Source organism: Melanotaenia boesemani, chromosome 21 (genome assembly GCF_017639745.1).
Source record: "Melanotaenia boesemani isolate fMelBoe1 chromosome 21, fMelBoe1.pri, whole genome shotgun sequence".
Taxonomy (NCBI): Eukaryota; Metazoa; Chordata; class Actinopteri; order Atheriniformes; family Melanotaeniidae; genus Melanotaenia; species Melanotaenia boesemani.
Window position 1 is genome coordinate 24207487 of NC_055702.1, and position 27818 is coordinate 24235304.

Consider the following 27818-nt stretch of genomic DNA (forward strand, 5'->3'; position numbering starts at 1 on the left):
CCATATTTTTTTCTCTACAAATCTTTATTAAGTGCAACAGAAGGGGTGTACAAAAACCATGCTAAAAAAAGCTCAACTAATTCAAATCACATTATAGAATTTTTTTAAAAGTAAATCAATACTAATTTGGTTTTTATTTTATGAAATTTATCTGGATTATTCTTCCTGGTAAAAATATTCTATACAAAAGCATTTTAAACAACATGTGAAGCCACAGTAGGACTCACAGTAGAAACAAATACAATCTTTCAGTCTTCAAACACCAATTTTCTGAAACGCTGTTCCGATGCTGAGTTACCTAAAACGATGAAAACAGCCACATGAAGATAGGATGAAAGTATCCACATGACATCGTAATGACGTCTGAAAAGAAACAAAAAATGAACCCATGAAATATTTTTGATCGTGTTATTAAAATGATTTGCTTGTCAGTAGGAAAGCTTCCTGTAAATGTTTGCAGAAGTAACTCAGTGTTCTGAGCTACTTCAGTATAAGTTTTCAAAAGTAAAGATCTTAAAATATTAAATATGCTTGATGAAATAAAATCTCACATTTCAATATACTACAAATCTATGCACAAAAATCCCAAATGCACCACGGTGACGCCCGATCCCTCAGGAAATGGATCACATGTGTGAAGATGAACATACAAATGAAAGAATTTTGGAAACAGATGCATTTCAGAAACTTTGCAAGCAAAAAAAAAACAACAAAAAAACATGAGTTGATATTTGATGAATTTAAACTGAAAAAATCCAAACAGATAAACACCTCTTAGAGGAAGGTGGAGGAAAGGAGGAGGGGAGGTCACTTTGGATTACTGAACCTCAGTCAGATTATTGGCCTGCACCAACCTCTTTAACCCTTTAAGGTCCTGCTCTACTGTTTAGTTGAGAAAGTTTTTCAGACTGTAATAAATTGAATTAAAAGTTAGTGGAAATAAATCTCTAGCACTGGATTTGGGTATGTATACGAAATTTGAAATAGTAATTATTCAATTGCTATTTCAAACTTTGAGCATTTAGCTGTTCTTTATCTTTATGTTCTTTATTATTAATCATCGCAACCATTTGTTAAAAACATTGATTATTAATATTATTGTTCCAAGGAAAATAGAAAAATATGCAAAGAAACATTTTTTTCGTGGTGGGAAATTTAAAGGGTTAAAGCCCTCTTAGACTCCACTCCCTCTGTTCAGATCTGCTAACATGAAGTGCATACTGGAAATGAAACATGTCAAGAGCAGCGCTGCAACGATTATAAAATGTTAAAATGAAGCTCACATTTGTAACAGACACGAGAAAGCGGCATCCTCTCTTTTTAGAAGCAGAATCTCCTTCCCACATAAAGGTATCAACCCCTGCACTGTGGTGGGTCAGTAGTCTGAAGCAGACTCTTTGTAAAAGAGATTCTCATCTAGGATTCCTCATCGTGTTGGAAATCTGAATGCTGTATGGGTTTAGTAAAATATATATTTTAGGTTTCATAAAACATCTTCTTGGTGACGGTAGTTCCTCCCATCACACTCCTTTGAACCATTTCCCTGGTGACCTGACGGGTCACCATGCCGCTGGTCTCTGTGTGCTGTGTGGTCATCATCATCCCATCTGTAAAACAAAGCAGAGCATATTCATGAATAAATGACCACGTTTACATGAGAGTTTTAATTCTCCTTTAATAAATGTCTCTTATTTACAAGGGAACAAAGGTTGAACTTCTTTGTACCTGAGAAGTAAGGGTCATCGAGCATGGTGTGGGAGACGTTGGTTCGTGTGGTGACTTGTGTGGGCATGTGAAAAACATCCCTCCTCATCATTGATTGGTTGTTGTACTGAGATAAAGACCCTACGGAGAGCAAGAAGGGATAAAAAAAGGGGAGTATTGGTAGAAGACGGAGATGCATCAGTTTGGTGATGAGCATCTACTGCTGCGAGTGATTTCTCACCTCCATCCTGAGACTCGATGGTGATGATGCCCTCCCTTTCAGGACCAAAGCCCTCCGTGGTCCGAGCCTGAACCTTGAACTTATAGGGAACGTTCTCAGCCAGGTTTGGAACAGTCAGACTGGTCTCAGCGCTGTCGCCGTTCACCTGGAAGGAACGAACGTCACCTGGACGAGACAGAAGCAGATTCAGAATGAACATTTCAGTTTTTTTAGATCACAGGGCTATTCCATGATTAAGGGAAAGTCTCGTTCATTTTGATAAATCTGGCTAATCAAAGTCAGAGTTCCGTTCCATCAGCGTGGCTTGGGTAAGTCCCAGCTGAGTTACCATGGAAACTAGTGCTGGAGACCAGGCCTGCTTTGGACCAGGATAACTGTCAAGCTTATCAAAGTCTGGGCTCAAAGAATGTTTGGCAAGTCGAAACAAGACTCCCAAAAGAGCGTTACTACAGATGAATTCCACACTCACGCTAAGCAAGTCATGTAATAAGATAATATGAAAATCGATTAAAATTAGATGACAGCCTTTTCATAGTTTCTAGTCAAACATTATATGCAATAAATGCAAACATATATAAGAAAAAACTCCAACTGTATTTACCATTAATATGCTTATTAACCCTAATCCCCATATTGATTGCAGCCCCAACCCTTCCTTTGTCAACCCGGTAACTTGAACCTGATGGTTCTGCCAGTAGGTGCAGCTTTGCCTGTTTTTGGTGAAAATAAGCTTATATTCTTCAAACAGCTCTGTCAGCAGTGTTTGATCCGCTGATGAAAAGAATGGTGTGCTGACTTTTCCTTTTGTGTTGTTCTTTTCATTAGCTTTTCATTTATTCATTGATTTGGGCTTGGTAGATATCTTGGTCTGGACTGAATGAGGCTCAGCTGAATTTGTGGAACAACTTGAAGCTTAAGTAGAAGATGGCACTAGTTTGAGTCTGACTGTTTCAGGTAAGTCTCTCTCTTGTGTATCTTTAATGGATTACCCCCTGGAAGATGCACATCTACATCAGCATGTTTTGTTTTGTTTTGTTTTTTTGCTTGGCTTTTTCAGAAAGACTCACCTCCACTGTGCAGCTGTTCGCAGGTTACCACGTAGCCCAAGATGTCTCCATTGGGTTTACGAGGTTTCTCCCAGCTGAGCTGCAGGGAGTCAGGGCTCAGAGCGGTGAACACCAGAGGGCCTGGAGCACTGGGAGTACTCAGAGTGAACGGTGAACCTGAGAGAGACAAAACAGAAAATGTGATACCTTGTTCTTCTTATAACTGCACAAACACATGATCATAGTATCTATGGACCTGGCACAGGACTGAGGGGACTCTTGGGGTCCACAGCAGACTCAATGGTGATGACTCCTTCTCTCTCTGGGCCCCAGCCTTCCTGGCTCTGAGCCTTCACCTTAAACAGGTAGGAGTGGTTGGGCAACAGGTCATGGATGATCACAGAGTTCTCTGCTGGGTTGGTCACATTGATGCGCTTCGTCTCACCTGCAGGAGAAGAGAGGCCAGATCAGGAAGACTAAAAGACGGCTAAACATACAGAATACAGGGTGAATTGCTGGTTCCCAACTGAATAAATGAATAAAAATGACTGACTGATGCCTTTACCTCCACTGAGCAGCTGGTAGAGAACACAGTAGCCCTGGATGTCTTTCTCACAGTGGGGCTCCTGCCAGCTGACTTTGAGTGCAGTTGGTCCCAGAGCAGAAAACACCAGTCTGCTGGGGGTTTCTGGTACACCAGGAGAAAGCCGAGCATCTGATGGACAAAATAAAAAAGAACAAGTAAGAAATCTGTCAGATATGTGGTGAGCCTTTGTTTAAACACTAGACATTTAGATTACCCCTCAGAATGTTGGATTTTAACTACATGTTCAGTGGGGAGTGTAAATCACATGATGTTGGTTCTGTGGATAAAGATTTGATGTCTGCAGATATTTATAATTCTCTCTTTTCATTGAGATTTCATTTAATTTGAATCGATTCAGGATCCAGCGATCGATTTGAGACGATATGCGACCGTAACACAGTCACTTTCCTTCACATTAAATCACAGAAAGCAGCTAAAACATTGCTAAAGTTCATCATCCCTGTATGGGCATATATGTTTTAATGTTACTTAACTTTTTCAAGAAGCATTTTAAGATGCCAACCTTTCTTCTCTTTATCCTTCTTTACCACTATTTTGGCCACTTGTGACAGTAAACAACATGAATACAGACTAAGTATCATTCAATGAAGCAGCAATGAAGTTTTGAGGAAGAGCGCATCACGCAGCAATCTCAGCCAATACACCCAGTGGCTTCCTGCTTGTGTGCCGCAGACTTACCCTGGAGCACCCTGTCCAGACTATACAAGGCTTCATTGATGTCTGACGGTTGGGTCGTGGCCCTGGAAGCCTGAGACAGGCTGTAGCTGAACTGGCTCTGAGTACTGCTCTGCATCCCAGTGTAGCTGAAACCACCTGATGGCGCAGTGAGCAAAAGGAGAAGGCAGAGGAGGAGGGTGCAGGGACGATGAAACAGCAGGAGGGAGTGACGTAAACAAAAAGAATAAAACAGAGAAAAGGAATAAGGGGAGGGAGGGAGAGGAGCGACAGTCAGCATAGCTCCTGCTGTGCAGCCAGTAGCCCAAGCCCTGCTAACAGATGTCCAAGCCATCACTGTCATGCGCTTGCACAGCCTACCTGCTGAGGCATCATCATTATCTGAGACACATTTCTGAGGAGTAAATTCTTACCAAGATCTGGGAACCTGCTTGAAACTTCTCCCATCACAATAGAGTCTCGGATATTTTCATCTGTGTAACCTCGGTTTTCCGAACGCTTCCTCATGATGACTTCTGATGAGTGCACTCCTCCTCCGCCAATCACATTCTGTTTACGAGAGCTTCCTACATGAAGAGAAAAATACAGAGCGTACGGCTGCATGAGATTTGGATATTTTCTCGAACTTTTCCTGAATGCTTTTCCCAGAGTCCATCTTACTAGGTCCAGACATGTATGTGGTGGTTGACTCTGTGGTGAATGAGCCACCGGCCCCTCTGTAGTTAGAGCTCAGAGTGGACATAGGAGAGGATGATGGCGACATGTTGCGTGTCACTGACCCTCCCTGGAAAAGGAAGTTCTGCTCCCACTTCCCATTCATCGTGTAATCTGTGAAACACAACAACGAGAGCCAGGACAGTCAACACACACAGCAGATCGGTTGCCGATAACTAATTACAGTGTCATTGATGTGAAGCACCTGAACCCAAAGTCAGCTGGTCCAGTTTCATTTGTTTCGGACTTAAAGGTTCAGTTTTTTCAGCAGTGCCACCTGCAAGCTTTGAGAGGAAAACCTCACTTTGCTTATCGTTTTCTCTGTATTTCTCATTTGTAAAAGGGTGTTAAACCTTTTGAGGTTTGATCTTTGTAAGCTGCAAAATGTATGTTTGTGAAACAGGAAAATTCAAAACTTCAAGAGGGTGAAGTGAACTCGTAGCCTTAATCAGACGTGTCAGTTCTGATACTTTTTGGCTGTCATAGTAGATCATGTTGCAGATTTTCATCTGCTGTAGCATCATTTGAGTGAAGCCTCTTGCAAGTTTTTATTTCATTTTCTAGATGGTAAACACACCAACTTCTGCAGATTTTGAAGGTATAATGTGTGTAAGAATTACTCATCTAAAGATGAGCATAGAAATTACTTCCAATGCCCAAGCACAGTTGTGAAATGACGGCGGCTGTCTGTCTTCCAGACAGAAACATGTTTTCATCTGAGTGGATCCAGTGATCTTAGCTGCAGCGATGACTGCACTACAGGCAACTACTTCAACATTGTGTGCAGGTAAAATCTTCTTCTTTGGTCCTTTTTAAGGCATTACTTATCCCAAATGATGGTGTTAGCACCTATCACAGCAGTCACTGCAGTTTTAAAGCTCAGACGTTATCACTTCACACACTCACTTGTCCATTGAGAGACACCGTAGTAAAAATTATGGCACAATTTTGACTGCTGCCATGTATGTGGACCCACAGCACGTAGATGTAAATGATTCATTTTAAGAGAATAAAAACACAAGTTATTTTAGTCATATGATTTGATACCAACAGAAGCATAGTTTTTAATGATATATTATTTTTTTCTGTCATTGACCTCTGATTTTGTTACATGCTGCACCTTTAAGTATTGCTTTGGTATGTGGAAAAATATGTCTAAACAGCTCCCCTTGTGGAAAAATGCAGCCATTCAAATGTTTAAAAAGTGAGTTTTCATGAGGTACCGATGCACACCGGAGGATGAAAGCAAAAGATGTCAATACTGAAACTGCTCCTAAGGAAATGAGACCGGATATAGTAAATAACTTTTTCCCCCACACTGCAGCACAATAACTAAGCCATTACCCTCAGCAGGAAAGCCGCCTCATCAGTACATATCCAGTGGGATGGAGAGAGAACAGACATAGCCGATGCCTGGAAAAGCCTACTCCCGATCATCAACTGGAGGCGGGGCAGTTGATGCCAATGCTCCTCTCAGTGCAGGTGGCAGGAGGAGAGACGGAAAAGGTGCCAACAAGATGCAACGGCACAAGGGCTAAAGCCCGAAACTGAGTGATAGGAAAGTGATGTGCCTTGCTGGAACATGACTGGCCGTGCACAACAGCTTTCTGATCTGATAGCAGGGGTCTTCACCTGGGAAGGGTGTTTGAGTGTTGCTGGGGTGGGGGACCTCGTCTGAGCTCGCCTCTGTGTCTGTGCTGAGCCGATAAGGGATGATCTCCACTCGCTTTTTCCATGACACCTTACGAAGATCCAGGTTTGACCCCACCAACTTCATATATTTCCAGTCTTGATTTTGTAGTCACAGGAGAGATGCAAGTCGGCAGAGAAAGAGTTGCAGGGAAGAAGTGTTTGTTTTACTAAAACATTACAAGAAACTGTGACAAATTTATGGGATTACAATGATGAATTTATATTAGTTTACATAATTAAGTCCAAATTATTAAATGACGAGGAACAACTTGAGCGTGTCTTTCAGAAAAGCAACTATGCTGCCAGTAGATCTCGTGGAGAAAGACATTGCAGTTAATCATTGCAAAGCACGTCTATTCCACATATATGGGATGATTTAAAAACGGATTTTTATTGCTGCATAGCTGAGACGTTGCCAGTGGGAAAAATGCTTGCCAGATGGAGGGGATAAAAACAAGGCAGAGCCATGAGAAAGATGCTGTTTCTGAGCCTCACAGCTCTTCCAGCTGCTCTTTTTGTCCCTGTTGACAGTGAGGGGTATTATTAAAAGTAGGAATGAGGAAAAAAAAAACCTTTGCAATCTGATAATTATCTGCTGTCCATCTGACCATCATAAAAACACCAAAGAACAAGGAGCGATGGTGAGAAGCTGAGAATGTGGACTGAAATGATAAAATCCATGGTGATTGCACCATCAGCTGTTATATATAGCTTGTGGTTGTGGTTCTGGGTACCCACCATCACCAGTGACACTGGGTGTCTTGGAGCTTGTTGGTGACTTCAGTACATCGTTGCTGTACATCAGGTAGCTGTCATACTCTTCTCCTGCCTCGGCATCCACAATAGGGACGTCTGGAATAATGGGAACTGGGGACAAAAAGACAGGCATGAATTTCTTTTCAGTGAGACAGGCTGAACAACAAATGCTCCAGGGATGTTCATCAGCAGACTTACTCGATAGAGGTCTGGCAGGCTGTGATGCCAGGTTGATGGAGGCATCTCTGAAGGGGCCCCAGCCCACGCTGTTTTTGGCACGGACTTTGTATTGATAAGTTTGGGCACTCTGGAGGTTTTCTATCAACAGCATTCGTTTCTTAGGATTGTCAATCATCACTTTCTTCGGTGCTCCCACTGGCTCTGTGTGACGAAAAGAGTATGAGGAGGTGGAGCTGTCTTACACAACTAGGTGTAGAGTTTTATCACTTTTAGGTTTATCTCTTACTCAGTTCATCATCGATCGGTGTGTAGATGACCTCGTATGCGGTGATGTTGCCATTGGTTTCTGCAGGCTCTGCCCAGCTGAGCTGAGTGACAGTTGGACTGATGACGTTGAAGGCCAGGCGACCAGGTTCACCAGGCACTGCAGGAAAACAAAGCAGGAGCTTTTTGTAAGTTCAAACTCAGAGACTACTGCTTGTCGCACATGAACTTGCTCTTAGGAAGAGACACCAAGATTTTTAGCGAGGATACCTATGAAAAGCATGGGCCTTGTAGTTTATGGCATGAAATTGTTGAATAAAGTTCAGGAAAACATCATCCAGTCTAAGAAAAAAATGAAAGAAATAATATTCAAAAAGTACAAAGAAAAATGATGTATGTAAACTCATACAATTAACAATGTATCGGCAATCCAGCGCCCTTTTTGTGTGCTGCACCATCTTGCGGTGCCGGCAGTACTGAGGTGGTGAGTCCTAATCATCTTGTGTCTGTCAACATGGACAGCAGCATGGATATCTGGACTGACAATGGTCTACAGTTAAGGGTATCTTATTCGGAGTGTTACTTTTACACCCCTCAAAAGCACAAATCCATCCCATTGCAGAAATATTTAATCAGAAACTCTGTGAAAGAACAGAAGTCTGAAACTAGCAAATCTACACCAAATAAGTTCATATCCCTTCATATGTGTTGGTGGGCATTATTTTCTATGCCTGCAAGGCGAGGACACGCCTGACTGCATCTGGAGGGAGGGGCTGTGAGGTTTTTAATATTTTATTGTGAAGTAGAGACGGCTCTACATCACGAAAAACAAAACCTGGTTTTACCCTGTAGAGGGCATTATGAGCCTTTTTACCCACAAAATTCTGTTTTTTTTTTTTGTTTTTTTTTTGTTTTTTTTTGTTTTGTTTTGTTTTCTTTTAATATATAAATTAAAAAATACAAATTTTATCAACAGTATATGTGGTTTTCATCACAATTAAGTATTTTTTAATTAATACAATTAACTGAGAAGTAAGTAAAAAATAAATATTTTTTTTTGGGTGCACTACCCCTTTAAGTAAAACTGTGATATATATATATATATTTTTTTAACCACAGTTAAAGTTTTCCATTGCTGTTTGAACAGTGAGTCCTTACAGATTTCCTTGACATTGTTAAGAAAATAGTCAGATTTTTATCTGTTTTGCTCTGACAAGCACAGAAATGCCACCTCAGCAACAGCCAAGGGTCTGCATGTGGTGTTTGCCCTGATTAGTCTATGCGTGTAATTATGTGTGTGTGTGTGTGTATGCTGTATATGTAAATATTTATACAGTAGTCGTGAATGCATGTATGTAAAAACTACAAAGAAGAGCCAAATGACCAAATTCCGTAAGCCGCAGCCCGGTCAGGTTCATCATCCAATGTGTGCGCCATGACGATGGGCTGTTGTTGTTTTGGAGTCTGTCAATGTGTGCATGTCCTTTCTGTGGCCGATCAACGTGCGCCTCATCAGTATTATTACAATGGACATCCAAACCAGTCAAAATCTCACATGTACTCTTGCAAGAGACAGTTGCTGTATGAAAAAGGGCCAGAAAGAGCTATGGATGTTTATTAATCCCTTATTTAGTGATAATTAACATTTCAGAAGCATTTCCTATAAAACGTAGAAATAAATCTACAATAACTGGACAAATCATTTGTTCTATCTCAACTCATCACTTGTAATTTCCTGCATCCACAGTATTTACCATCTTCCAGTGTCTGACAAGAGACGATGTCGGTATCATAGCCATCTCCCAGAGCATTGTAGCCACACACTCGCATCTCGTAGTCACAGTAGGGGTACAGGTTTGTTAACTCAGCCTGAGGTGTCTTCACGTCCAAGACCTCAGCATCTTTCTCTGGGTCGCCATATATCCAATATTTCACCTAAACCAACCAAGAAAAAAAATGTATAGTTTGAGAAAAGCAACAAACCAAAACTGACAGAAATGAGTTCAAGCTGAAGGCTGTTGACGGTCATGAACACGTTGATCTGATGTACCTTGTATCCCATGGGGTTACCAGGAGGTGGGTCCCAGTTCAGATGGATGTTTCTGGGTCCAGTTGCTTTGGCCTTAAGGTTTTCTGGGGAGAGAATGTGACCTCCAGGAGAGGTGGCTTTCTGGTTTATGAAGCCCATCTGCTGCAGCTGGGCAACTTCTGGAGATCTTGGAACTGCAAGAAGTGGAGGAAGTTCCAGTACATGCACCAGAAACTGAATCTTTAACTTGAATAAAAGTCCCTGAATGTCTCACCTCCCTCTGTGACATTAACAATCGTAGTTCTTCTTTCTCCAACAGAAGCGTTGCTACTTGGGTCGAAAAGCTCCAGATGGAAGGTCTCTGGCTGGATGGGACCGGGGTGATTTTTTGGGTTGATCACAATGTTCTTCTCCGTCTCTCCAGGACCAAACTTGAGAGGACCGGAAAGCTCGAAGCGCTGAGCCTTCTTGGTGCGCCATTTCACAGTGGCGGTACTGTCTTGGTTGCGAGTACGAACCACAGGGATGATGTAGCTTGGATCTGATGTGGTGAAGTTCTCAGTGCCCTTTTTGAACATCATCACACTTGGTTCTGCATAAGGAAGGTGGCAGAGAAGTGACTTTAAAGATCACTGCATCAGCTTGGAGTGAGGCTGAAAGACATATCAACCAGAACATTTGACATTTCCTTCACCTGGTTTATCCGTGATGGTGACAGTGGTTCTAGGGTAGCGTCCCAGCTTGGCACCCTGCCGTGGGTTACTGAGGTCCATCACAAACTGCTTGACCTGTTTGTCTTCCAACAAGCTGTCTTTCTCACCCAGTTCCAGCAAACGAACTGGGACTGTTTTCTGAGTTTCTCCAGGAACATAGAACAAGTCTCCTTCTGCAAACATGTAGTCCTACAATCCAGTAAAGAAGAAAATGAGATGAGTTTAGACTCTGCTAATAATTACAGACTCTGGGAGCTCATTCACTTGCCATTTGAGATTTCAGGTTAAAAATAACCATCTCAAAAGCCAACTGACAGCTGGAGCTGATTCAGGATGTTGATGCTCAAGTTGACACTAAGAAAGTAGATCGTATCACTCCATTTCTCATATCTTTATCCTGGCCCCCTGTCCAGAAAAGAAGTAATTTTAAAATAATGCTGTTGGTCTATAACATGTTAAATGGTCTAGTAGTACCATGGATGTGCACACGAGGTGGCTAAAGTTGTTGGAGTGGCCCTTGATGGCGATAGTGCCCCTTGGAAATATATTATTTTATTTAAGTAAAAGTAAAGCACTTAGTGCTGGCAGTCCATTGTTCCTTTAGCTTCACATAGGAGAAACATTACTTCCAGGTAAGCTGGGATTACAGCAGTATTATCTGGATTATGTGTGGTGTATTTTGCAAGAAGACACATTTTGTTCACTTGCTCTTCTGAAGCAGCCCTTAACTGTCAGCCTCTTTCTGCAATGCAGCATGTCAAACGGCCGTCGACAGCGTTTCACCTCCAACTTGATTTGGTTAATCTCACTAACTTTCTGCCTATTAGAGCTTTAGAAATGCTTTTTCCTGATGCGATGCAAAGAGGCCTTGAAAAGAAAGACTATTCAAACAAAAAAGTTGAGGACCTCCATGTAGCTGCAAAATGTAGCAGATCCCTGACCAGATTAATCCCTTAATTCCAACAATAAAATCAGACCTATCGCGGCTGAATAAGCTACCCTTTCTAGGTATAGCTCAAAGAGTGGAAGCTGTTAAAGACACAACAAAACTTTATAATTTTCTCAGTGATGCTTCCCCTGCCTACGGCTAATTCAGCATCCATCTTACATCCTACTTGTACTTTGAGCTCTCTTCAGCCAGTAAATAACAGTCTTATCTTGACTCTTGTCTTATCTATTGTTCTCTCTTTCTTTTCCTCTCTTCCTCCGACATCTTCTTGCGTTTCTTTGCTGAATCAGCCACAGTGCATGTTCAAAACAGCCGGCGTGTTATCTTGATATCCAGAATTGAAACAGCAAGGTTTAACAAATCATGACTTTTATAAATTCCTACAACTGAGACAAAACATAGAAGGAATGTTTAAGAGAGAGGACTTGAGGAGGAATGGGATTAGGTGTTCTGATGGTCTTTTTGATCATCCCAGGGGTTAGATACATCTCTAAACTACATAATGGAATACAGGACCTGAAGGGAGAAAATACAGCATTTATAAAGGGAAAATGTGTAAAGGAGGGACAGACAATTTACAGTGCAATTGGTGTCATGAAAAAGCATTTCCTCTATCATGGAGGGTTTGGATGGAAGAATTTGGTAAAATTCTTAAAAACACCTGCTCAAAACTAATTTTCTCGAAGAAGTTAATGTGTTGAAGATCCTGCAGTGAACAAAACATTTCCATGTATTTCGGTCTTTTCCATTAATCCAGCAGTATTTTAGTGGAGTATGGGCAACAACAGGTGAAGTGCTGAAGATAACTCATTTCTTTTGAAATCTTATATTTGAACCTGAGGCTACAGATAAATATTTGTTTAATGTTAAAAGTTTGTCACTTCTGTTATTTTTTTCTGTTCTTTTGTTTGTTTGTTTCTCTTCTCCACTCTCTCTCACTCGCTCTTCACTGGCTTCCAGTTGCAACACATCAAATTCAAAGCTCTGCTTCTGGCTTACAAAACAATAACCCAAACGGCTCCGGTCTACCTCCACTCCTTAATCCAGAGCTACACTCCCTCTCCACAGTTACGCTCTGCCAGCGAAAAACGCCTAGTGCTCCCACCACAACGTGACGCAAAATCAGTAGCTAGACTCTTCTCCTGTATTGTCCCCCGGTGGTGGAACAATCTACCAAACTCCGTCCTATCCGCAGAGTCCTTATCCACTTTTAAAAGCAAGCTAAAGACTCGGTTGTTTAAGGAGTATTTCCACACTTAGCTTAACTCTTCTACTCAACAGAATGAGTTAGAAAGATTTGTCCAGCTCTTTGGCTCAACCAAGTACTGAAGAAGCTGTGTGCACTTATGCCCAAGTTGATATTGTTTGATGAGTTTGTGATCTTGTATTTAAACAAAATGACTTACAAAAAAAAAAATTAGCACTGCCTCTAGCACTACATGACAGCACCTTGGTCCAACTAGACTCACAGCAATCTGACTACAACTTAATTAAGACGTCCCATCTTCTTTGAATTCTTGCTTGTGTTGTTCTTACTTTCAAATGTAAGTTGCTTTGGATAAAAGCGTCTGCTAAACGACTGTAGAATAGAATAGAATAGAATAGAATAGAATAAATCTATTTTATTTTGTCTTATTACTATTATGTGTATTGTTTAAGTACTTTCTGTTCAAAAAAGTGCTTTAGAAATAAATATTTGATTTAATTTAATCTCAAGACCTGTTGAAATATATATATATATATATAAATAAATATATATATATATATATATATATCCACATAAAGCAGCACTCTGCTCACCTTCTTATCCTTAGCTGTGAGATCTCGTGTGCGGTACGAGACCTGCGTGCGTCCATCCTCAATGATCTCTCTGCTGATGGCGATGTTGGCCACTCCGTCCTGCCTGCTGTACGTGTACGCTGGCTGGAGAAATGAGAAGATGCTGGTGGCTGAGGAGAGGAGGGAGGGGAGAATCATTTAGTGCCATCCAGATCTCAGATTATTCCCTTTCTTTAAGAATCAGCTGTTTTTTCGTTGAACCTCCCACCATGCTCTTTGATGATGGTGATATTAACCAAGCGTTTTCCAATCTCTGCGATGCCCAGAGGCACATCCTTGGCCTCGACCTGCAGCTGCTTCTTGTCATCATCTTCCTCTTTGACAAAGAGTGGTACGTGAACATCAACTGACCCCACACCTTCTTGGAACTCTACGGCTCCTGCGGCCTCTGCAGAGAAAGAAGAAAAAAGATGAAAATTTACACAGTGGAGACAAAAAATAAACATGTCATCAAAACACACAAGTAGTTCCCACACACCTCTGTCTGAGGCCACAGTGTAGTATCCTGGTACCACTTTGAGGTCATTGAAGTTTCCGGACTGGGTGTTCTTTTCAGTGAGTTTGACTAAATCTTGGTAGCTGCTGCGAGGAGCAGTCAAGACTGAATCCACGATGGTGTAGTCCTGCCTGAGGAGCACAGGAGGATCAGAGAAGTTAGACATGCATGACCTGAATGTCGTCTTGTGTTATGATCTACTTTTATCAAACAGAATCTTACCTTTTTCCTGCATTGCTCTGCAATCTGCAAAAACCAAATAAATGTCAGTAAGGGACAGAAAAGACATTTCATTTCCAGCTCCAGATCTTTCAGATCTTAAAATCATGGCAGCTCCATGAAGGATGTTAGCAGATGTGCTGGTTAACACATCTTACCTGAATGATGTCTGCTGCACCTTCTGTGCTCCAGGAATCTGCTTGTACACCTCATTTAACTGGACAGAAGAACAAATGCAGTTCTCAGTTGAAGTCATCATTTCTACAGACACATGCCCAAAAAAATGTAAAAAACACTCACATTGTCAGCCACGTCTTTGCTGAGTTGCTCAGACTCTCTGGATTCGGGCTGAGACAGGTTCTCAGAGAACAACCTGTTCAGTCGAAGAGAAATCGGAAACTGGACTGCAAATGATGAAAGAGAAACCATGAAAAAAGTTGGAGCTTCCCTCATTCAGCTGACTAAATGAGTCCCCAGTTTCTTTAAATTAGTTTTTTTTCTTTTACATGAGTCTGTTTCTTAAACTGTCTAGCACTCACTCATTTCTTTTGGGTTTGGTTTTATTAGAGCCTGGGGGTGATTGGGCCCACGGTGTACATTATCTGTGACCTTCCAGCGGACCACATCAGTTCCTTTGGGTGGGCCGGTCCTCACCATCGGTGTGTCCAGGTAGTCTGAAGACAGCTGAGACTGACGTAGCAAATACTCATCTTCCTTGAAACCCACCATGCGACCTGGAGAGAAAGCAAAATGAAATGACTCCACCTTGGCCCCAGTGGGAGGAGGAGGGATTAAAGCATGTAACATGACAAACACCTTACCTTTCTGACAGCAAGGCAGCAGGGCGAGACAGCTCTGTGTCAAAGAACGACAAAGACCATAAATTCAACTGTAATTTGTAAATATCTGATTGGTTTTGAGTGTGACTTTGAGTGTTTGTACCTTCCAACAGGCTGCGCAGCAGGCACAGTATTTCCAGCAGCAGAGTAGCAGAAGTGCCAACAGTAAGAGGAGGAACAGGAGGAGAGGCAACAACCACAGCAGACCCCCAGGAGGACAGTCTGACAGGGTGACACAAAAAGTCGAGTATAAATCACAATATCATAGCAATTCATTGGAAAAGGATTCATTGTTTGCTGGTATCATAAATTCTACAACAAAATGATTTTAATTAGATTTAATTTTAGATCTAGTGATCGATTTGAGGCGACATCACATGCAGCTCAACACAATCACTTCCACTCAAATCACAACTAAAATATTTTTTAAAACTCACCAATGTTGAATAATCTTGTAAAACCAAACCCCACAATACATATTCAGAGATTCTAAATGCATTTGTTAAACATAACATCTAACATAACAATACAGCTTGATTAAAATAAAAGCCTTTGTTGAAAAAAGCTGTACTGAACTGCAGCTCACCTTTCTTTTTGAGCACCTCAACCACCAAGTCTTTAACTGTGAGATCTCTATCAGTTTCAACAGTGTAGTGGTATGTACAGTCATCGTCTTCATCACGGAAAGAGCAAGAATCAAGCACGTCCTCTCCTGAAACCACACACACGCAAGCAGTAAGTGTTGTAGATGTTATTGTTGTACTGTCCAATGGATCTTATCTTAATGTCATTTTATATGCTTACTTTCTTTCAGCTCATCCACCATAATAACTTTAAATTGGCACTTGTCACACTCCTTTTGGTCCCTCTTCTCTCCCGTTTTCCAAGCTTTACATTGAGCGCAAGTCCTCGCACCCTCACACATACCAAACTGAAACTAGACAAGAAAAACAAAAGTAAAAAAGAAGGTCAGGTAAACCAAACAAGGCTTTTGAGGTATTAGATGTAGAAAAAAAACAGTTTGTCATGTTATAATGCATCCTCATCTGTTGACATTTATATTTTTACAAACCTGAAAGGTTGGCTCACAGGTTGAAGTCATCTCATGACCAAAGTCTTCACACTCGCAACGGCCGCAGACGCATTTACCCCGCCCGCTGCAGACATCCTGGCACACATCAAGACACCGTCAGGCTCTGACCGCATGTAAGATAACATGGTAAAATCTTTCTGTTCAAACAAAACATGTCATCTCTGCTCACCCCCTTGCTGTCCAGACAGGTCTGATTGCTCTTGGGACACTGGCAGGCATTGCCCTCCCAACCGTCAGTACATGCACACTGACCCATAACACATGAGCCACGGTCTGAGAAAACACAGATTTTACTATTTTATATGTTAAGAAACTAACATGTAAATAAATAATAGTGGTAACCACAAACATCATAAGAGCATATGTTTTTCAGGAAGCTGTTAAAAGCTGCAGAAAGTAAAAATATATTTTAATATTCCTATTAAAGTAGAATCAAATACAGTACAATCAGCAATTTCAGCTTTATTTTAAAGAAGTTAAATGTAATAAATGTAACTTGTCGTACCATTGCAAAGAAAGCCTGAATGTCTTTTACACTGGGTCTTGTCATACTGACAGTAGGCGCCTTCAAACTGATCAGGGTTGTAGCAAACACAAGTTCCACATGCCAGACAGTCTCCGTTGCCTGAACAAGGCTCTTTCATGCCAGGACCAATGCACTGGTTGGTGTCCAGAGCGGAAGCGGTCGATGAGCAGTTACAGAAGGGTCCCTGCCTGAAAGACAGAGACGATAAAGACAAGCGAAGAAGTCGTTATTACACCCAGAGGCCTGACCGTGCCCATCATGTGGCAGAGGTGCAATAATCCTCATTAAACTCACCAGCCCTCACGACACTGACATTTCCCACAAACCAAGTCCCCATTGCCGTGGCATCTATCTGCTTTAGGGATGGGGGTCTGGAGGAAAGATTTAAAAAATAATCTACCATAAATAAAGTCAATGAGTAAAATCAAGCTGGTGTTTTTAGCATGTTTCAGTGTAAATTTGTGTCTGACCTTCTCACAGTCACATACTGGACACAGAACTGAGGCATTCAAAGTGACGCCAGTGTTAAAGGTTGTAGGTTTGATTCTCATTGTGCCGTCTTTCTCAGCTGGAGCCATCTTGCAGACAAGCTCATCGTTGTTTGTTCGTTTGGCTTTGAGCCGCATCTTGAAAGAACCCTGGAGAGCACATATACACACACACACAGATACACATATTTAGGCTCACATGCATTTAAGCGTTAGACAATATTACAAAAACAACTAAACTGTCTATACATTTGGACAGACTCTTTAATGTTTCATGATGTTTAAGTTTGTTAAATGTGTTTTGGCATCAAGTAAAATTATTTCTGACATTAAATGAATTTTTACTTATTACAGTTTCCTCAAAATTCAACATTATTTTAATGAGGGTGGGTAATGACCTAATCATTTTCAAACAGAAATGTAATTATAAGAACTCAAACAGTTAATGTGAATATTGTCTCGGTATAAGACTGTCTTTTCTTAACCAGTGTTTGGTATTAATGTGTAACTTCCACCACAAGGTGGCGGCATTTTTGACCACTACCAACAAAACAAACAAAAAAACAGAATAAGCCTCTCTGTTGCTAGACTGTAGTACAAAGTATGTGTTGCTGTGAGATTTAAGGCTTTCATATTTTCATGTTTAAAACATGTAATTAAATATTAAGGTCCTCTTTTGCCACCTACAATATCTCCAGGCTTTACGTTGAAGGCGCCGTATGGTACAACCTCTCCACTGGTGGTCAAGAACTGAGTCTCAAAAGATTTGGGTCTGTCCTCTGCACGGATGCTCATCTTAGAGCGAATATTCTGAAAGGTCACACCAGAGGATCAGCACACAAAAAATTGACAATAAATTTCAATTGAGTGCCAGCAACTGCAAGTATTTACCTCAAAGGCAGTCTCCATGATCTGTAGAATGTTGGATGAGTCTTCTTGAAGTATCCCAATTTCAGCAATGGGGAAATACTCTTGGAGTTTCTGCACACAACACAAAAAAATTAATTTGGGGCCTAGAATCTAGATTAAAAAAAATGAAAAGAAATCCCACGTCTTCCGACGAGGAAGCAGAGTCAGGGGACCCTGGCGGGGACCCTTCTATGTCTGGGGCTGACATGGTTAAAAAGCTCCTTGTGGCAGGACCCCAGGCATGGATGAGGTCTACCTGGAGTTCTGGATGCTGTAGGACTGTCTTGGTTGACACACCTCTGCAGCATTGCATAGAAAATGGGGACAGTGTCTCTGAACCGGCAGACTGGGGTGGTGGTCCCCCTCTTCAAAAAGGGGGACCGGAGGGTGTACTCCAACCACAGGGGGATCACACTCCTCCGCCTCCCTGGTAAGGTCTATTTAGGGGTGCTGGAGTCTATTAGTTTTATAATAGAACCTTGGATCAAGGAGAAGCAGTGTGGTTTTCATACTGGTCGTGGAACAGTGGACCAGACCCACTTTATGGTCTTGGAGGGGTCATGGAAGTTCGCCCAACCAGTCTACATGTGCTTTGTGGACTTGGAGAAGGTGTTCAACCATGTCCCCTGAGGACTCCTGTGTGGGGTGTTGCAGGAATATGAGCTGTCCTGTCCATGTATGACCGGGACCATAGCTTGGTCCGCATTGCCAGCAGTAAATAATATTTGTTTTCAGTGAGGGTTTGTTTCCAGGCTTGGGCCTCCTGGATGCCTTCCTGGTGAGGTGTTCCGGGCACATCCCACCAGGGGGAGACCCCAGGGAAGACCCAGGACATGGTGGAGCGACTTCTAGCTGGCCTGGGAACACCTCAGGATCAAACGGATAAAAGTGATTGAGGAGAGGGAAATCTGGGCTTCCCTGCTTAAGGCTCTTTTATGCTTGTGGCAAAAGATGGACATGCAGACGGACGGACAGTTTCGTCCTTCTTCTGCGTCAGTTACACACGTAATCTGGTCCATTTTGAGGGAGCTTGGCTATCCGTCGCTTGACGCAGAAGACAGAGCAATACCACCAGAAATCCTGGGGGCAGTACTGAGCAGAATACAAAAGAATACAAACCAGAGAAGAAGAAGAGGATCAGGAAGAGAACAAAAAAGCAGAAGAATGAAGGCGAGGACAACTGTAGAAATTGCGTGAATTTTTGAAGAAAGTCGAGTGTTTAGAACGTGTTGGGTGGTTGGAAACAATTTTAAATTGATGCATAATTGCTGTCAAACAGTGTCTGAAACAGATGTCGGCTTTTGGGAGGAAATTCTGAACTTAGCACTACCCACTAGTGATGGAATTGACTTAATAACCAATGCAACGCAAAAGACACATGGCAGTATGAGGACAGCGACGTACGGTTTGAAACGTTTGAAATGGACGTCTCTATTTACATACATAAGGGAGCATCAACCGGCCTGTAGGGCAGCTGCCCTGCAACCCGAACCTAGATAAGCAGTAGAAAAGGATGGATGAATGGAAAAAGCAAATACATTACAAAGTACAGCTGACTAACCTTGTAATATGTGTAAGAATGGTTAGTGACAGCGAAGATGGGGATGATGTTGTGCTTTCCCAGCAGACGGACCAGTGTGGGTATTGAAGGGTAATCCTGCTTTGTAGCCTCTGTGTATTTGCCATCTGCGTCCAGGTGGCAGAGCTCGTCGTTACGTGGGAGGATGCCAGACAGCACATTTGCACCATCTGCCTCGTAGTGGAAGGCTGACTCCGTGGAGAACACCAGGAGATGTGTGCTGTATTCGCGCCAGCCGATCTTATCCTAGAAAAAGTGTACCAGATTAAATGGGAGCAGAAGTTAGTAGAAAGTAAGAACAAACAAAAAAAGGCAAAAAGAAAAATCAACATTTGCTGGGCAGAAAACTTTTAAGAAAAAAAGTGAAAATAGCTGCTTTAAAAAAAAAAAAAAAAAAATACTTGTTTTCTAATGTTCTTAAAGTCCCCATTCACATTTGGTACTAATATGGGCAGCTCTAATAAAGAAAAAAAATTTAAAAAAAATTTAAAAGATCAGCTCTAAGTAAAGGTGTAAGCAGCTTGAAGACAAATATGACCTGGGACCACATACTGAGCCATGGAGTTGCTACCAATCTTTTATCTTTTAAATATTTATGATTTTAAATTGGGCAACATCAGTCTCTTTAATATATTGAACAAATATTTTTTCTTTTTTGTGTACGTGAAAAGTTTTGCTGAACTGGATTGTTGGTAATAAAAAGGAACATTTATTCAGGTAAATGCCAGTCAGTGGAAATCTAGAAGCTTTATAGGCTGTGTTGTTAGTGTTGCTCATCCCTGCTGTGCTCACTGTGTTATATAATGTTTTGCATCAGTCAAATCATAAAATATGAGTTTTCCAATGGTATGCCTCATGGGCAGCAACTTCTACAGAGAATTGTGGGCTTTTTAAGTTTCAGGGTTAAAGTTTCTTATTTGCATACAGATCTAGTAGCTTTGATCTGATCACAAGTGATCACTCTAGACACATATTAGGACACACTGTAATTCTAGATGTGAACACACTTAGAAATGTCTATTTGTGAAAGGAAACATGCTAATACCAAATGGGAATGTGGACAAAAGTGCAATAGTTAAATTTTATCCACTTGCTGGGCAGCAGAAATGAAGCTTTCAACATAACAATGATTTTGCAGGAGTTGCAGGTGATGACTGGGCCCACAGACACTTTGTTGTTCTTACAATATCCAACTGAAGGATTACATTTTTATTTGTGTGCTGTATAAGTCGCTTTGGATAAAAGCATCTGCTAAATGACTGTAATATACTGGCATCTGTAGAAGGAGGTATTCCCTGCAATGAAACCAGGAATTAAGTCTGACGGTTTCAACAAACTGGTTTTATGCTGACATGAGCACTAAGTATCATTACAATACTTACCTGCTATGGATCCAACCCAATACTCATGTACTGGCAAATGTACATATTATAACAAAGTATTCCCTAATAAGAAATATATTTTTAGAAGGCTATCAAATAGATCAGAAGGAGTTAATACATTATAATGACTGACTTAGCATTTTAGGTGACAAATAGATGTTTTTTTCTTTTTTTTTAAAAATAGGAGTCTGTTGGAGCCAGGGGTGTTTAGGAGACAACCCAGTGGCCATCAATGATACTGCACTTTAAGGTAGTTCTTCATTGTCTGATTCCTGATGACTACTTTTATCTTTTCTACACATTAGGTTATTTCATTTAAGTTAAAAACATTTCAAACAAATGTCGTAAGAATACTGAGTTTAACCAAAACTTAGAGGTCCAGGATTGAAAACCACAACAATGAACTTTTGTTGCTCTCATGAAGTTAAATGAAAACGCATTGACATTTTACTGAGTACAGGATGATGAATTATAGCTGCTTTAAACACATCATTACTTGGCAGTTTGACTGAATACGTCATTAGTGGATCAACAAGTTAAAAACTAATAAACATTTTGTGATAAAAAATAATAGGAGCCACAAAATCTGTAAATAATTCATCAATGTCAGTTACTGAGCAAAATCTAGTGGAAATAAACATAACATATTTGCAACAGTATTAAATAAATAAAGACTACTGTACTGATCTGCACTTTAAATTAAACTATTTGACTAAATTAACATTTAATTCAGGATTAAAAGGCAAGTCACAGTTTAGACCTTCTTTGTTGACATAAGGTTTAAGCTAATGTGGAAAGAAACAACTGATTAGTATTTTTTACTAACCCCACACACTGCAGCCTGCAAAATGGCATCAAACCCTCCTTCAGGAGCATCCAGATTGCCGGATATTTTTTCCTTCTGGAGCTCACGGACAAAGGAGGGCACATCGCTGGTCAGTTTGATGACGTTTTGAAAAGAGAACGGAGGGTCACTGTTGGGCCATGGCTGAGCAAGTCTGAGAAAGTTAAAAGTGGATGAACAAAAGAGAGTTAGAAAGTGGCGTGCATGGTATATTTTGACAACGCTACTGCATCTATCTGCTAAACTTTCATTCTGTCATTTTTCTTACTTGGAAGGTCTCATGTCAGTCTGAGGCTCAATCACTTTGTCCACAAACTTTCCAAATCCAATGGTGTGGTCATCTGACAGCTTCTCCACCAGGCCGGCTACAGGGGAAAAAACAACATTTGCCCATCAGTAATACAGCTCGCTTGACAAACCGTAACAACACTTCACTGCAATTATGCTCACCTAGCTGGTTGCCCATTCTCTTCAAGTTGTCTAAATCATCCTCCATAGAGTTTGAGAAATCCATAAGAATATAAAGATCTAAAGGGCCTCTGGTTGGAGCAAACACCTGCACATCCATCAGTCTCTCATCTCCTGGCAGTAAGGCCATGCTCACCTGCTGCGGTGACACTTGAGACTGCTGGATTTTCACATCAATTGCTTGAGCCTGCGCAGTGAGAGAGGCAATGAGGGGGAAGCAAAACGGAAAGTTCAGATTTAATTTAAAACTGTCTCAAAAACTAAATGTCAGAAAGTGATGGGACGATTAGAAAAGGCATGTGAGTGATGAAGACTTACTTTGTCTATTGTCACACTGCTTTTGGCGGTAATGATAGCTGCAGCTCTGCAGCCATGGGCGACCATGTTCTCATACAGGTCACACCGGGGACCATTAAATGTCTGAATGAAGAGGGAGTTTTATTTGTAAGCTTTGTATTTTCACTGTTTGGATATTTGTGAATGAATGGACTCAACACTTGTCAAGAAAAAGAAAATGTGCTCAATCTCTACACCACACTGTGCACATTAGAACACGGATCTGGAGCAATCCAAGACTCAAAACTATGGCTTTCATCAGTTTACAGCCCTGCAGTTTTCCGATCTCACCTCTTCAGGGCAGTAGGCGCAGCCTTTCCCTGTCTGCAGACACTCTGAGCATGTCTTAGCCCTCGAAGCAAAGCAGTAGTTCCCTGTTGGGGCCCGGTGGGGGATAAATGCAAGAGAATAGGGTCAGAAAGAGTTACAGTCATACGGGGAAATAGAGAGAATTAAACCCATGAAGAATATGAAGAATACCTGTGGTAACACTGATTTTAGCTCAACATGTTAGTTTCTCCCAACACAGTTTAAAATCAAAACAGTTTCCTTAGAGTAATAAAGCAACACGCAAACAGAATTTTAAAAATATATCATCGCAAAAAAAGTTTGGTCTGTGATATTCTGTTGGAAGTCACACACAGTTGCCTGAAATAGTGGGTGAAAAAATACAAATGAATAGAAAGTAATCTATTCATGACATCTAAAATCTCCTCTAAACTACAACGGCCCTACATTTCACTGACTTGAACCAGACACTGATCAGATATAATGTTTCATAAATGTTCTGAGGGATTTATTGTTGTTTATTTGTTGTCAATAGAGACAAAACTGGTCCTCACCCTCAGCATAACAACAGGTCAGCAGGGCGACCATAATGCCGAGCCCCACTAAGAGATGTAAGGTCCATCTCCCCATCTCCTCCCTGTAAAGGAAACAAGAACAGACACACATCAGCTGTTATAGACAGGAGTCAGATAGACTCTTGTCCTCTGGTCATTTTTTTGTTGATGGAAACAAAACTCAAACCAAAACTTTCACTTTAAAGTTGCAAAAACAGGTGAATTAGGTCAACCATCAAATCTTACGAACTAAAATATAAAAATAAAACCCTGAAAATGAATCAAATGGCAAAAGTGAGACATTTTACTATTTCATAAAAATATACTTATCTTGAATTTTAAAGCAACAAAATGTCTCAAATAAATTTGGGGTGGGGGAACATGCTAAAATGAAACAGTTGAAGGAAGATGTTGCAAATAATGAGGTTACTGAGCACCGGGTTAGTAACATGAACGTTTGTTAAAAGAGCACCTCAGAGAGGCAGAGTCTCTCAGAGGAAAAGATGAGCAGCGGTTTGGTGATTGTGCAGAAAACAACATCTATTGTGGAGCAATTTTAGAATACTGTTCCTCAACATAAAATAGCAAATACACTGAATATTCAGTCCTCTACAGGCTGTAGTGTCCTCAAAAGATTCAGAAAACTTGGAGACATATTTGTGGAGAAGCAACATGACCAAATTTTAATACTGGAATCTCATTAATGTTGGGCCCTCAGACAGCACTGCATTAAAAACCAGAATCTGTCAAGATCACTTCCAGAAAGCATTGCTTGTGAACACAGTTCACTATGCCATTCAAAAGTGTAGGTTAAAGCTCCGTCCTACAGAGAAGAAGCCATAAAATCAGCCTGCCCCAGGGACCTGACGCTACACATGTAGCTTTCCATCACCATGTATGAATGCGGAGTGAATGAATGATGGATTCACTGTAAAGTGCTTTGGGTACCCAGATAAGCGTTATAAAAATCTAATTCACTACTATTATTATTCCAAACATGATCCACAAATGCATAGGTCTTCTCTGGGTTAAAGCTCATCTAAAATGGTTTGAAGGAAAGTTAACTGAAATTTGACTTTTTTTTTTTTTGTCCTCTGGACTTAAGAAGAGAGAGACCATCTGTCTCATAATCAGCACTCAGCTGAAAAAGCCTGCATCTCTGATGGTGTGGGGAGTGTGTTTGTCCAAATGGAACTTGCACATTTGGAAAGGCCCCATCTATGCTGCAAAATATATGCAAGTTATGGAGCAAAACATGGTCTAAAATAACATTTTCCAGGAAAAGTCGTGCATATTCCAGCAAGACGATGCTAGACTAAATATTGTATGTATTACAACAGCATGGCTTGATAGTAGAAAAGTCCTGGTGCTGGACTGGCCTGCCTGCAGTTTATACCTTTAACTAGCTGAAAACATTTGTCACATCATGAAATTCAAAGTATGATCAACTAGGAAGACCCAGAACTGTTGTGCAGCTAGGATCCTACATTATACAGAAATGGAACAACATTCCTCTACAAAAGACCCAGCTGGTCTCAGCTTTAGGATGTTTATAAGAATAAGAGTAAAATAACTTGTAAATTCATCATACATGGTGCAAAGATATTGACTGCTGAATGGACTGCTGTTAAAAGAAGAAGAGATGCAACACATGACATGTTGCAGCCATCAGATTCAAGATGAGCTAATATTTTTCATTAAATGGTAAAATATCTCACTCCTAACATTCGATTTGTTTAGTATCTTCTAAGTGTCCCGACCTTTTTAAACTGAGCTTTTATTAACTTGCATACAGATTTAAAGTGTCTGATTTTTAACATTTTTGCTAACAGGGTTTCTCTTTTGCACCTTGCCCTGAAAATCATGCAGGTACTTTTGGTGCACAGGTTCAATTAAATGCCAGCCTGCACCTTTATTCAGTGGAACTACCATGTTCAAAACACTGTTGGCTAATTTCTCTGGAAGAGACACGCCCTTCTGAGGTCTGTCAATAAGTGACAGAAATATGGGGATCAATTGTACAACAGATATTGGCATGGAGTATTTTACAATTTACAGTTTGAGCATCATATGTAAAAATAAAATCCAACCATCTGCATAGACCCCTGCATTGGACGAAATGGCCATAAAAATAAATGGATGGATGGACGGACGGGTGGATGGATAGATGGATGGATGGATGGAAATAACAGAATTTACTGTGATCTAGTTGAACTGACAAATTCTTCATACTTACATATCTTTCATGCAGTTTTAAACTGGTGTACGTTTGCTGGTCTCATATAATTTTGGAGCCTGTTTAGGCATGACACAGTGTAATGCAGAAATCATGACAGGAAAGAATGGATACAGGGTGGGACCTGGAAATATTCCAGACAGCACGCTCTGTACACTCCTCACAAGAAAACCACTCTGTAATTTTATGCTGGAATCTTGGATGGAGGACAATCTGATTAATAGAAAGAACCAAAAACTCCAGTAAACACAGGAGGTGGACTCTGAACAAAGAACACTGTGTGGCACAAAATGTTTCTCTAACTATCTCAGTGGGCAGCTGCAATTTGAATGTACAAAAAGTGATGATTTGTGCCCTGAAGATTTATGACTCTGAGAAGGAATTTCACCCTCAGGCTAGAGAATGACCTGCCCAAGTTAAAAACACAGCCTGGGAGCACATGGGAAAGGCACCTTAGCGCCTCCCTGTGAACCTGAGCTGGTTAGAGGTGTGTGCTTGAGTGGGAGAGATGGTGGCGTATAATGTGCCACATAAATCACTGACCCGAGTGGGTCAGGGCAGAAAACAAAAAACAAACCAACCTTTCTTCTTCAGACTTCATCATGAGTGAAAACAAGCCTTTTGAACTCCACACATCAGACAAAATCAAAGGCATGCAGGTGGTTTTCAAGATGACAGTGAAATTACAGCCTCCAGTTACTCATGCAGCTTTGTTTTGTTTTTTTATTTTTTGTTTGTTTGTTTTCTGAAAGACCGACACTGGATGAGTGGCCGTTTCCCTGAATTTAAAGCTGCACACGTTTGTCTACAGACAACACGCTTGCCAGGTGAACATACCACTGCTGGGCGTGGATGTGGCCCATCATTGAGAGGAGGGGGGGGGGGGGGGGGGGGGGGGGGGTCTTCTTTTGTAACAAGTTTGGGGGTCAAACAAATAAACAACAAATAAAAACATCTGGAAATCCTCAGTTATCCTCCATAAAAAAAAAAAAAAAAAACAGAAAACAAGCTAAAGTTTTCTGTATTTCATTTAGTCTACATAAAAATACAATTATCATCTGTGCTTATCCAGTTTATCTAATCTTTGCTGAATTATTATCTGTGATGTGGTGGAAGCGATAAATAATGGATGAAACCGGGGATTCAATTAAGAAAAAACACTAAAATAAATCTAAATTGGTTTAAAACTGAGATTCAAGCTTGCATGCAGTTCTGTAACCACGCAGGTTGATATAAAGTTATGTAACCAGCTTTATAGCCATTCACCTTGCACAAAAGATACGCAGATATGAAGTGGCATAAAGCCAGTCAATTCTGCTATGCTCAGTTGAAAACACTCAGTAAAGGGCATTGAAAACAAAGGTGCCCTTATGAAATTTACTGCTAGAAACAAAGAGATTACTGATCAAACAAACCTCTTAGTCTGCTTTCGCCCAGTCCAAGTCCAAAAGTCCAACAATAAGACGGAAAAATAAGAAAAGTTATTTCCTCCTTTGTCTGGTATCCACCTGTTAGGGGAAAAAAAACAAGCCAACAAAGAAAAAAAAAGCCTTTTCGTCCTCTTGTCCAAGTTCAAAGTCCTACCCCCTCCCCAAAAAGATTAAAATACTTTTCTCTTCTGTCTCTTGTTTCTTCTCTCCTGTCTGCTCTGGTCAAATATTGACTTTTTTGCTCTTAAACTATGCTCAGTCAGGTGTGTGTCTAAGAGTGTGTGCAAGAGTTTTCGAGTCTGCACTGTGGAGGGATACGAGACACAGTGAGACTCAGAGCAACTGGCTGAATATGACTGAGTGCTGCGATTTGATCCCTCCTTTAGTTCCTGCGCACACATACATACACACCCCTACACACACACACACACACTGATTTCTATCCAGGTGAGTTGCTATGACGGAGAGTTAACTCTCTTCCGCTAACTCTTCCACACCCTGTTGGCAGTTAAAAGTTCCACACCTCTGTGTGTCAAGCCCCCTTTCTTGCTGCATTCCTCCCCAACAGGAGTTCACCTGTGTGGGCTTGAGACTCTGGAGTCAGGCCCCTCCTTTAGTGGCCTCCTCCCAGTCTCTTGGGAGTGGCACAATGTGAAGAACACTGCCTGCAGGCTACGGGAACTGCTTTGTGACTTGTGTTTACTCAGTCATTTGCTCATTCT

At 41.0% G+C, this 27818-nt stretch overlaps 1 protein-coding gene across 4 annotated transcripts; it reads right to left on the reverse strand.

The window, feature by feature from the left end:
- Positions 1-17: 17 nt before the first annotated feature.
- Positions 18-27438, reverse strand: itgb4 (integrin, beta 4). Of its 4 annotated transcripts, XM_041974299.1 has the most exons (43): positions 27082-27438; positions 23431-23513; positions 22880-22962; positions 22571-22672; positions 22235-22439; positions 22053-22149; positions 21767-21938; positions 19541-19804; positions 17962-18051; positions 17758-17880; positions 17053-17220; positions 16877-16953; positions 16562-16770; positions 16226-16329; positions 16036-16131; positions 15768-15900; positions 15550-15675; positions 15067-15185; positions 14946-14979; positions 14664-14858; positions 14425-14528; positions 14283-14341; positions 14128-14151; positions 13888-14036; positions 13618-13797; positions 13371-13519; positions 10603-10810; positions 10183-10500; positions 9930-10102; positions 9634-9814; positions 7902-8039; positions 7634-7816; positions 7418-7546; positions 6620-6775; positions 4934-5101; positions 4687-4839; positions 4277-4411; positions 3557-3706; positions 3248-3436; positions 3013-3168; positions 1946-2110; positions 1726-1845; positions 18-1607 (listed from the first exon to the last, which is right to left on the reverse strand). In XM_041974299.1, the coding sequence occupies exons 2-43, from the start codon at positions 23504-23506 to the stop codon at positions 1477-1479; spliced, it is 5991 nt and encodes a 1996-aa protein (XP_041830233.1). In that variant the 5' UTR covers positions 23507-23513; positions 27082-27438; the 3' UTR covers positions 18-1476. The 4 variants fall into 4 exon arrangements, with proteins under 4 accessions (XP_041830233.1, XP_041830235.1, XP_041830234.1 ...); XM_041974301.1 differs by lacking the exon at positions 6620-6775 and having other exon boundaries at positions 27082-27437; XM_041974300.1 differs by lacking the exon at positions 4277-4411 and having other exon boundaries at positions 27082-27437.
- Positions 27439-27818: the final 380 nt, after the last annotated feature.

Bases quoted from the DNA above. Each gene is read 5' to 3' on its own strand.
- itgb4 (XM_041974299.1), bottom strand. From the start codon at position 23,506: ATGGGGAGATGGACCTTACATCTCTTAGTGGGGCTCGGCATTATGGTC. The intron at 17,221-17,757 runs GTAGGTGGCAAA...TGTGCTCTCCAG, and splicing joins ACGTAAAGCCTGGAGATATT to GGTTCTTTCAAGATGCGGCT. The intron at 9,815-9,929 runs GTACATCAGATC...TGGTTGGTTTAG, and splicing joins GTAACCCCATGGGATACAAG to GTGAAATATTGGATATATGG.